This window comes from Lampetra fluviatilis, chromosome 21 (assembly GCF_964198595.1).
Source record: "Lampetra fluviatilis chromosome 21, kcLamFluv1.1, whole genome shotgun sequence".
NCBI classification, from domain to species: Eukaryota; Metazoa; Chordata; class Hyperoartia; order Petromyzontiformes; family Petromyzontidae; genus Lampetra; species Lampetra fluviatilis.
Window position 1 is genome coordinate 6,097,300 of NC_136295.1, and position 12,194 is coordinate 6,109,493.

Here is a 12,194-nt window from a genome sequence, read left to right on the forward strand (position 1 = left end):
AAGAATGTATATGATGATTCATGTAAGCCGAAGGTGAATTTAATATTAAATAACAGCGGGACTTTAAATTATGGCCAGTAATAAAAATATTGCTCCACACAAGAGAAGGAAAGTACTCCCTTCACGTTTGCATATGCGGTGTACACATATCTTAAAAACACGTATTCATACCACAACACTTATTGTAGTACATAAAAAAACACACTTCTGTTATGCATTTTTACGTATAAATTTATTAACGTATTCTATTTACATATTGGATGTTAACATATTCGACCGTTATTTGTAGCAGGACCTAAAACACATAAATATATACTTTCCAGTTGTCACTGAGATACATTTTGACTTCACACAACGCTGTGCAGCCTTGAGCACACAGCTATAATCGTGGACAAAATCCATTGTTCTTATTCCACTTCCTCTAGCCTAATCCCCACAACCAACTTCTAACTCCCCCAAACCCCTCAAGTCCTCGATTTCAGATTTCTTTTCATCCCAGTCTCACTCCAACTTTGGAAGATCTGTAATGAACAGAGCAGAATACAGGCAATTTTAAAACCCAGTCAAAATAACAAAAAAAAATTCAATAGTGAGCTCTTTGTTTTCACCTTGAAAGGGTCACAATTATTTCCATGCTTGGAATGCTATTTAGACACCTTGTCGCTCTACCGTACTAGCCATTAGCTCATTGGGAAAAAAACAATGGAATTGTTACTGAGAACATATGACACGATTAAACGACACACTTAAACGACATACCATTAAACACTGTGTTGTGGTTACAGGGAAAATGGGGTCACGTTCGGGCAGTCCTCACGGCGTCACCAGAGGTCCAGATTTTCCAGTTTTACCAATTATCAGATATGTGCATTGTACAAACACTTAGTCTGTATTTGAAAAATAAATTTGATCAACATGAAAATGTGGCCTAAAGGAGGTAGGGAAACTATGTGTTAGTTAAAAAAAAGTTTTCTTAAATTGCCTCTTATCAACGCTTACTCGCATGTCCACCACATAGTGATCAAGCTACAAATATTTTCGTCAGCTGATAAATGACAGATTGATGTGAAAACCCACCAACATTTTATATGAAGAAAATAACGTGTGCATCTCGCTACGCTTGAGAACCCGTTTTAATAACGGGTGGCTAAACACTGGACTGAAACACAGGATCTTCACGGCAGCAGTTGAGCCCTCTCGGCCCACACAGGCTACCCATGATAAAATCACTTTCAAGTTCCATTGCCCTTCGGCTCGAATTGTAATGCGAGTAAGCTGGCAAATATGTCAGGGCGTGGACCCAACCGTTATAAACGCAACAACTGAACCAGCAACTCTTTGAAAGGCGTGCGTAGACAAGACCCCAGGTCGGCGGCGAGTCTATTTTTACCGGAATGCGGTTGTCCTGCACTGTATTTTGTCGAAATGGCGCACCAGAGCCTAAGGAGTTACACTTAACAACTCACTGACGCACATTCTTACTCAATCCGGCAAGCTCATGTCAGTGGGGGCCCGCACACAGCAGGCAAGGGAAGGGGGAGGGAGTCACGAGGTGGGTCTACACGTGAATGGTGAGATCACAATCGTCTGTGTCAACACAATGGAATATGAGTTAGCCAAGTAGTAGCCAGCCTTCTGGCTAAGGCCAGGAAAGGGTGTGGTTAATGAGGTCATGTGGATTTCTTCGAAAAATATCAGACTTTTATACCTTCATAGTTCCCGCATGACGTGGGATGCTTTGCATGTGCAATTTGTAGTATATTGTCGTTTGACTGCTGGATTAAAGCATCCCCGCGCCATGCAGATCGTGGAAAATATTTGCTCATACTTCACCATGATAGTCAGTGCAGGTTGATGCGGGTTGATTAATGTGGGGAGTATAGACGTGGACGCATGGAAGGACCGTACAACAATGGATGTTCCTGAACAGTCTACGACATAGCCCCGGTTATCACCTATCCTAGCACCATCCAGGCTCAACCCTGCATAGCTGCCGAGGTCTGATGTGATCAGGTGATAGCTTTGGCGATAGTTTTATAGTGTAGTAATACACAACAGTATGAACCACACAACAACAATTATTCTTTAAACGGGCTGGTCACAGAGCTATGTGGAGTAGGGTGCAATATCACAGCAGCCAGGCAATTTAAATGCTCTCAATATGGGCCCTGTTACCAAGAGGTCATTGCCATATCTCGCCAATGGACACTCTGTGACATCGAATTATTGTTAGCACAAACTCTAATGCATTTTGCCACTGAAGATGAAGCACGACTCAACCACCTGTTTTCCAGGGGAATCTGACCAGTTCTTACACCCCGACTGGGAGTTGGTGTTAAGAGACAGGCGTGTCCACATCTTACACCACCAGAGGAAATCTGCCAATAGAATTACAGGAATGTGCCCTGGGTTATACTGCGGGTTTGTAAAAAAGAAAAGGCAAAGGTGCAGCCCTGCAATTGCTTGCTTGCTTGCCATGCCTGGTATAAGGGAACTTCAGGGAGATACTCCATTTGGGTAATTGGTCTGCTCTTCCACACTGACCAGACACATTGGAAGTGGTAGGGGCATGCATACTTTATCACCCCACCGCATGCGACCTGCCCATCAACTGATTGTGGTGTCCCCATTTATTGTGAAAATTCGGTCACAGTTCCTATGATCACTGTTTCATTGCTTTCATGGCTTTATTTTGGTGATTTCGAAAAGATTATTGGTTTAGCCATGTTTGTTTGTTGTAGTACGGGGTAAGACTGATGGCCTTAATCTAAGTTGTCTTGTGGTTGTTGTTGTTGTTTGACTTGCATCCCACTGGGATGTTTGTACACAGCGTTGGTGTACGGTGTCTTTTCTGCAATTATTTGCTGTCTTTTCTTGGATTTTATGTTTGCACATAGTCACATAGTCACTTTAAGATGTTTTCTTGTTCATGTTTTTGTTTTTTGTTTATTGCGGTTGCACCCGATTCAAGAGCCGAATGGCTCACAGGGCTATACCTAATAAATGAACTTGAACTTTAACTGCTAGGTGAACAGGGACAAAAGGAATGAATAAACTTGCGCCATTGTTTCAACTGCCGCGCCAGGAGAACGAAAACCGGTGACATTTGAATTGCAAGTCCAGATCGCTATCCACAAACAACCACGGCAGCACCCTGCTGCTGACTGGAGAGATGCCTACATATAATGTACAGCACTCGTACACGACAGTATATGGTACTATGTTGTTACATAATCTAAGCTTTGAATCTGTGTTTGCACATAATTTTCAAGGGTGTGATGGACACTAAACTTTGCTCTAAGTGGGGTACATCCATTGTGAAGCTTACATTTTTAAATAGCTGTCAATTCCCTGGGTGGAGATCAGTGGTGCAGTGGTGAGAAATTTTTTCACATGCAGTTATTTTTGTCAAGCCACTGCTGACGAGGACAACCTCCCAGTGTGCAGGTCCATGGGGGAACATAGAAAATATGGTACAACAGTGGATTTTTCTGAACTTCCCTCTGTTGCCCATCATGTAGCCCTGCTGCCCCACATGATACGATGTTTATTTATGGTTGTCACCGACCAAAGCACTGTTCAGGCCCAGGTCTGTTATCTTCTGAGATCTGACAAGACCAGGCATATTCTGAGTAATTCGTGAAAAGTAATTCACATCATGCACTAAAAAACATACCAGGGAACTCATCTGAAGCCTGTGTCGATAATACATCTTCATCATCATCCTGAAAAAAAAAATAATTGTATTAAATTTTGATTTAAAGCTTTCGTGACTGCAGGGATTCATATTCTTGGTTCTTTCGGTAAAGTCACGTAGAATGGAAATAATAAAATAATACAAATATAAAACAAGAAAAATTATCACGACGTTTCGACTGCAATACAAGCAATCATCATCAGCGAAACGTCGTGATAATTTTTATTGTTTAATATTTTTAGTATTTTATTATTTCCCTTCTACGTGACTTTACCGAAAAAACCAAGAATAATTGTATTAAACTTCATTATTCTATGCACAGTATTCTGACATTGAAATAATACATTATACAACATGATTTCTAAAATCACAGATGCAAATTAAATCAGAAACATTATCATTCAGGTTGCCAGAATGCAGTTCAACCTCAATGCAAACTGGTGAGTATTAACAGTTGTCCAATCAAAGGTTACATGGTACGTCAGAGGAATTAAAATGAGTCAAACTGGAATTTTTCCTGAGTTGCAGGTTGGCCTGGCTGGATGAAAGAATGATGGCACTTCACAAATTCCACAATAAAATACGGTTACTCACGTCCAAATCATCCATCGTCGGAACGACTTTGTTTTTGTCCGTTATTTCTTTGAGCGTCTGTCAGTACAAAAACAATCAGAGAAGAGTCACAAATAACATCACAAACTAATTGTACAGAGTAGCGTGAATCATCATCGCCAATACGGTACTGCTCTATAGGCAACTCAGGAAGCTTTTTTAAAGACTGACCGCTAATGAAACGGAATGTCAAAACTGGTCCAGAATGCACCTGGTTTAACAAATGCTGCTGGAAACATTTGTTCAAGAGTATCTTATCCCAAGCAAAATTAAAGAGGCCACGGAAACTAAAGCTACTACATGTCCTGGTTTGGCCTGGACAGTCCTTCTGTTTTCAGAAAGGTTGTCTCGTTTTTCCAAAGTATTTGAAAGATGTGTGAATTTGTCCGAGTTTCAATGTTTGAGCCTTGCACTCAACCCGTGAAAGGGTTGAGCTACCTGAGCAGTGGGTGGGATTGCAGAGGTGGTGCCTATGACCAGTAGGCTGGGCTGACATCAGAGAGTGAGGACACTGTCTGGGCAGAGCTCGTGGTTCAGTGGGGGTGGCTATTTAAGAGTGGGCAGGGCTGATGGTGGGAGGGGCTGCTCAGAAAATGTTGGTAGATTTAATATGAACTGAAAATCTATTTCATGTTTGAGTTGTCATAGCAGATACAGAGAACGATGCTCCATTTCCTACATTGTGATGTTGAACTTACAAACATAGCTGACACTTTACTAAAAATGTTTAATAGTGTGCCCCACCGTAATGAAGATTATATGATTCTACAGTTAACTCTTGATCACCCACCGTCATTGGATGGGGAGGGGCAGCCCGAATAAAGCAAAAACAGAGATAGTGCGAAAAAAAATCTAATTAGGGTTACAAAGACATATTCGTTGTATACCAACATAGAATGGGGGTGAAAATATATCATGTGTCATCTGTTTTATTTGTTTCTTAAAGCAATCGACACAAGGGCACTCATCTGAGTAGAGTGAGAAGCAGCAAACAATGAAACCAGAGTGCACGTAAAACGTATATTCACAAATCACAAAGACGGTTATTCAACAAGCTGGATAATCACCCACAGATAATCTAGATTCAATTGTATATTTTTAGATGGTCTCCTTTATGTAGAGACGAAACCTCCGTCTTCCCCTATGGTCCCCAGTAATCCCTGGCTTATCTTTACTGGACATCTGTGAAAAAGAGCCTCTTAGCTCATCGGTTTCCCTCCACGATAAATAAAGATTCTGATTCTGATCTCCATGCTCTCCGGCCTGCTCCTTCACCTTCTGGAAGTCGACGTAGCGCGCCATCCCCTCGTCATTCTCTTCCCGCCAGTCCCGCCAGTTGTCGAAGTCGGTGCTCAGCCAGGTGGGCTAAATTCAAAGATCCACACAAATGATGTCGAAGCAGAAGCGAGATAGAATATATGGTGATTGGGGTTGATCGGGTCTCTATTTAAGACCGAAACAGGAGGATTTATCCACAATTATGGCTGTCGCCTGATGTGGCTGGTTGTAAGTTGTAATTACCGGCGAAACGTCGTACTTAAATTGTAAATGGTGTAGATTTATTCTCCAACACACCGATGTGTTGAACTAATAAATAATTGGCATGTTTTGTTTACGTGACAAACCTTACTAGTTGGCTGTGTCGGGTGGTGGCAGGTTTGACTACGCATATTCTTAGGTTTTTTCGGTAAAGTCACGTAGGTAAAACATAAAATAAAATAAAACAAAAATCACGACGTTTCGGAGGCAACACAAGTCTCCGTCATCATGTGGGACCGTCACAGCCGTGACTTTACCGAAAAAAACCTAAGAATATGATTCCTTGCAGTCACGAAAGCTTCAAATCTAGAATTGACTACGCATTTATATTTCCCCGATCTTACCCAACCGCCCCCTCCCCCCCTCTGTTATGGATGGTGATTGGGGTTCGGCAATTGGTTATAGTGAGTGTTATAATGCTAAGTAGCTAAAATACTTCATTATCATCAAAACCAGGACATAAATTATAAAGGAATATTGTTTTAAGCCAACCATCCCCCTAGGATCCAGGGGACGGAAATTTTCTGGAGTTCAGCTCCAGACAGCTCCAACTGTAATTGAGCCATAATCGTCATCATCATAATCGAAAGGTGTTTCCATTACTTTTGTCTTTCTCCAAAGTGTATTCAAAGTATGTGACTGTCATCATGCCACGAGACTACGTAACCATTAAGAACTCACACTGAAGCAGTACATCGGCCCGTGTGTAAAAGAATGGCCCGTAAAAGGAATGATCACACTACTTCTGAGATCTCTTTCCATGAACGTTTTCATGCACACACGAGGTGTTCACTTTTCCACGTGTCTTCATCACATAAATGTTCGTTTTATGATGGTAAAACCAATATTTTATTTTTAGTTCAGAAAGCTGAAATGTTGCCAATGAAGTCAAACACTGCATTTTAGGTTTATTTTTTTTTTCTGTGTGGTCATTTGTGAACATGTTTACACCATCAGTTCACCACACCCGATAACTCATGTTAATCACAAGTGGCTGCCTAAGTTAAATCCTAGGGTTCTCAGAGGTTCCAGCTGAGTTGCCTGACTTCTGAGCCTCCCGGACACAAGCGATTCATCCTAATTAATTCCACCCCGAGATCAATGCTTCTCTCCGATGAGGCGGTAATCACAGAGACAGCATGCCACCATCATCATCAGCAGCCTTGATCAATCCACTGCTGAATGGAGGCCTCCACAAAAATCGCTAACATCCTTCACAGGCCTGCTATAGTACAATCCACTCAGCATTTGTGCACGAGTCCATTTCACCGTTCGCATCTCCAAGGTGGAGATCCTCTTGGGCACACTGCCTCCTTCGGCCACCACACAGTTGTTGATCTCACCCTCCCTACCACCGTCGCCTCCAGCGATGCGGGCTGCCCAAGCCCAATTTAATTTTCTTAACAGTCAAAATTGAGCCCAACCTTCCCCCTTCTAAGAACCCAGGAGCATCGAGTTCAGACTTCGGTCTGCAGAATTTCTGTACCCCCTCCCCTCCATTATTACAGTTTGTGCCTTTTACCGGGCTCTTGTCAAATAAAAAAAACCTATCAAAATTACGTCTCGAACGCGACTATATATGTAATTTCAAAGGGCCAATCTATCGGTTTTGTATTGAAATGTACCTTTTCTTTGTCCTTGGTGAGACGTAACCAATCAATGGCCCCTTTGGCCTTCCTCAGCGTGCAGTGAATGTGGCGATCAAAGACCTTAAAACGACAGTCCTGCGTGGAAAAGAGGGGGTGGTGATAGAGGATCGTGAACATTTTCTGTTTGTCAAAATATATCCTCGGACATGCATGAGTATCCACGAGTATGTGTATTTGCACAAGCGCTATTAATGTGTGTACCTGTGCACACGTGCGTTTGTTACCGTATTCGCGAGCAAATGCGTGTCTCACCAAGTGTATGAGCTTCTCATAAAGCTCGATCTCATTGTAGTAGCGGATGTTGTCATCACCAGCCACGCAGCTGATAAAACAAATTATAGCAGTGGAGTCATTTAATTAATTCATACATACACCCATTCAAGCGGAAATTTAATTAAAATAACACCACCCCCCTTATCATCATCATCCTCAATTTAAAATTTATAAAGCATTCATAATTAGTGTTCTCTAAGCACACTTGCAAATGCAACTGTATTTGGTGATACGATTCAACTAAATCTAGAATGATATGTAAAATAATATTAATATACCTTCGTGTTAACCGTTAAGGTGATGCATGAACAGCCAAAGGCAAAATGTAATACCTGATGGGGCCTAGTTACATAATTAGAACTAATTGTGAAAAAACAAGGTGAACTGTAAACTCTGAAAGTGGCAAGGGGCAAACACTTGTTCGCATCCATTCAGCAGTGGACTGAAAATGGCTTCTGATGGTCATGGTGGTGATAACGTTGGTGCCAGAGTTGGTTCTGTGTGGTGACTCGTACCTGAATGTGATCTTGTAATCCTGGAATTCCACGTTCACATCGCGACTCTCTCCCACGTTGAAGTCGACCATAACAAACTCTTTACGGTCATACCACGTTGCCAGTGCCGGTCTGATAATAAAAAAAAGCCGTTATCGTGGATGCATGAACTATGTTGAAGCTATTTGGCACCGTACATAGCCAACCGTGCTAATTGGAGGTTCGGATAATCACGTGGATCATTTTCATAATACTCATGTACATGTAGAGAGCTATCAACAACATCGTCATTCACACTCAAAGAAACGTAATAATCATCTTCACAGAGCCATCAACAGCCACACTCACCATTCCATCATTAACATCATTATCCATACTTACACTAGGCCATTATCAACCATTATCATCATTATCCATTCTCACAGAGCCATCATCATCTTCATCCATACTCATCAAGCCTTCACCATCTCCATTTTACGCACAAGCCCAAGTATCATCTGAAAGTCTTCACTGAATGCCATACTCGTATGCAGGTGTACATATAATCAGCAGGTAGCCGTGCCAGGGAGTGCACACAGGTAAGCCCATAAGTTAACCAAATATGCAGGTGAACCGGCAAACACACAGGTTTGGTATGCAGGTAATCTTGACTCACAGATTAACAGACAAGGGTAGAGGTAAATACAAAGGTGAAATAGAACATGTATGCAAACTGTTGAAATCATGGTTCATTTAACCAAGCAAGCACACGTCTTGCATATATATGAAGAAAATTCGTAATAACGTACAGTCCTTTGTCAGTACAATACTGGATGAAAGCTCTGTAAATCACGGGGGCTGTTTGACCCAACCTTCACCACGCTGATCAATGGGGCTTGGTGGTGGGTTGCAGGAACCAGTTCAGATATCACTCGCCACTGATATTAGCCATGGAACAGGTGTTGAACTCAGGTTGCCAAGTTGACAGCACAGTGCGCTCACTCACCAAGCACATGCTTACATATCGAGGAAATGCTTAGACGGATGCACGCGGCAAGAATGCAGGCGTGCACTGCAGCACCCTGGCATGTTGCTTATCACATTCCCCCTAAGCATGCAGGAGCAGCACAGATAAATGCACGCAAGCAGTGCACAACATTGCACCCTCATTCACAAGTTTAAAAAAAGATAGACCACAAAATACTGCAATTCAACTCCTTATAAACGGGGCACTGTTTATTGGCATTGGATAAATCAACTAAAGAAACGGTAATTGAATTGCTACTAAAATGATCTGTGCCTGATCTCGTCAAATTTCAGTAGCTGCACAGGGTTGAACCTGGATAGTGCTTGGATGGGCAACAACTACACACAAGTAAGTTGTCATGGGGCTTGCAAGGCTATGTGATGGGCATCAAAAGTACCTATATAGCTCAGTGGGCCTTACCTGGCAAAATAAAAATAGTTGTGTCCTTTAAAGGGCAGCGCAGCAATTACATTATTCTGTATTTCTACACTTTCACGCCAATACTGCCTGCTTTTATCAAACCACACTGGCCCAGGTGGTGAAGTATGGTCAAATAGTCCCCACGAACGATCCGCACGGGGGTGGGGAGTCCCCCAGCCAGCATTAGATTGACAAAGGGCTGTAAATAGAGGATTCAACCATAGTTGAACAGCAGCTGCAATAAAATGATGTCCATAGGGCCTCTAACTTCTCTCTGCATGACCCACTTGCCTTGACACTCCCCACATGTCTCTCACACCCCGACACCCACCCACCATAAACAGTTTGTAAGTCACAGATGGTGCATACCATCACCACCACCATCTAAATTTAGCATCGGAGCACATGGTTGGTACAAGGGAATTTGCCAGAAGTCTGAGGCTGGTTAAGTATACTCTTAAATATCAGTCCGAAATTATCAATCATGATGAAACGATGAAAAGCCTAAGAAATATCCAGAAACAAATTCAATCTAATAACTAGTTAAATCATGGATAAGTCAGTCATTCTTAATATTGTAGACGCCTTTTCGTATAATCTGCTGTTGCACGAGTAATGTTCGTGGAATGCCATTTCTCAATCGATTGCTGGATGTGGCAGTTAGCAACGGCGGGGAACATAGACGTGGGTACATAGAAGTACGGTACAACAATGGATGTTGCTGGCCACCACGGAGTAAAAAAATGATAACGTGTATCCATGGTGGTCACGCATTAAGACAAACACCATCCAGGCACAAATGCCTGCTTGATTTCCAAGATTTGACGAGATCGGGCACATTCCACGTGCTCTAATCAAGCGTTCTTGTTATGACGTCGTATTTCTTTCTGAAAATTGTATTCTCCCACTGGAGCGGAACTTCCCAGTATAGAGCGTGTATGCATTTCAGAAACACAGGATTACAAGATTAAGCAACCTCACAAAAATGTATCTTGTGCAAATGCACTCAGTCCTGCCCACAGGTCCACCCAGCAACCTCTTGAATCGCTCGAATGGGGCACGTTTGATCAATCCGGTTTGGGCCTGGATGGGGTTTGGTTGCCACCAGCACGTATACAACACGTGTAGGCTCCTGTATCTTGTTAGGAGAGGGCGATACAGCAAAACCCATGGTTGTAGTGTCATATTCTCCCAACGGCTATGCCTCCTATTCTTAGGTTTTTTCGGTAAAGTCACGTAGGTAAAAAATTAAAATTAATAAAAGTAAAATAGGTGTAAATGCTATGCCTCCCCTGCCTTCCCCCAACCCGAGCAGTATGGTCCACAACAACCCACGAACCGCACGACGTGAGGATAGCATCATCCAGCAGTGGACTCACCAACAGGGCTGTGGGTGTGTATAGTATGTAACGGGTACAAGCAGAGCACAGAGTCGCGCACAACGCGCGGTTTGTTACCTGCTGCCCTCCGGGTTCGACATTGCCGCTGGTGTCCGTGCGTCTTGTGAGCTTGGCTCACTCCGCCGTTTGCTAAAAGTAGATGTGAATGGGGGGTGGGGGGTGGCACCAGTGGTTAGTGGCCAACGTCTTATATGGCCTCGATAGGGTGGGTGCATGGACGGGTAGGCAGGCGTATGACGGTGTTCCAGAAGCGTCCAGCAAGTAGGGTCCAGGGGGGGATAAGTTCATAAGTTCGTGGGTCATTAGTTGGTGCTCGAATCTCGGTTGAACCTAAGTTTGAAAACCTCGAGGGAATGTTGGTGATGTCTGGACGGGCATAGTGGAAGGACACACATCGACCACTTAGAATTTGATGGGTTAACCAAGGAGACCACAGACTGAATACACGTTTCAAACTTTCGGGCTCTTTGCTCAAACGCAGCGTCGTATCTCTGTAAAAGTGCAACAACCTTGATAATTGGTTCTTTACCCTTCTATCTGGCAACAAAACTGACACCTTTTTTACAAGGAGTCATGTTTGCATAGACCGCAATACCTGCAGTCATAATACAAACAAAAGAACATAACTCTGATAATGTGCACTGTCCTTAAAGTTGATTGATCCACACCCAATCAACTTTAAGGACAGTGCACATTATCAGAGTTATGTTCTTTTGTTTGTATTATGACTGCAGGTATTGCGGTCTATGCAAACATGACTCCTTGTAAAAAAAAAAAGGTGTCAGTTTTGTTGCCAGATAGAAGGGTAAAGAACCAATTATCATATTTTTACTGGCAAATGAGGTTCCCATAGTGCAACAACCTTTTTTCACGATCAACAATGGGAACGAAAAGCCTTTGTTGTTACACTCCGATACGAAGAGCACATATTTACTCGGCACACGCAAAGAAAACACACACATCAAGGCCTTTGTGCGTTCAAATACCGTATAATAATCAATAGCATAATTTGCATAGAATCCACGTGGAAAAGTATTACAAAGACATGGTGTGCGGACACACTTGCAAGACTTGTATTCTTGAGGAACTCTCTCACTGCTAAAT

At 42.7% G+C, this 12,194-nt stretch overlaps 1 protein-coding gene across 1 annotated transcript; it reads right to left on the bottom strand.

Moving 5' to 3' along the window:
• Positions 1 to 265: 265 nt before the first annotated feature.
• Positions 266 to 11,234, bottom strand: LOC144938048 (prostaglandin E synthase 3-like). The gene is made up of 8 exons (XM_078865740.1): positions 11,148 to 11,234; positions 8,286 to 8,396; positions 7,750 to 7,819; positions 7,474 to 7,572; positions 5,585 to 5,674; positions 4,292 to 4,348; positions 3,677 to 3,725; positions 266 to 521 (listed from the first exon to the last, which is right to left on the bottom strand). Exons 1-8 carry the CDS (start codon positions 11,168 to 11,170, stop codon positions 502 to 504), a joined length of 519 nt encoding a protein of 172 aa, XP_078721866.1. The 5' UTR covers positions 11,171 to 11,234; the 3' UTR covers positions 266 to 501.
• Between the last annotated feature and the right edge of the window lie 960 nt (positions 11,235 to 12,194).

Coding starts and splice junctions, on each gene's coding strand:
- LOC144938048 (XM_078865740.1), bottom strand. CDS start 11,170: ATGTCGAACCCGGAGGGCAGCAG. Junction 7,573..7,749: donor ATGAGAAGCTCATACACTTG/GTGAGACACGCA, acceptor TTTTCCACGCAG/GACTGTCGTTTTAAGGTCTT. Junction 3,726..4,291: donor CGACGATGGATGATTTGGAC/GTGAGTAACCGT, acceptor TTTTTTTTTCAG/GATGATGATGAAGATGTATT.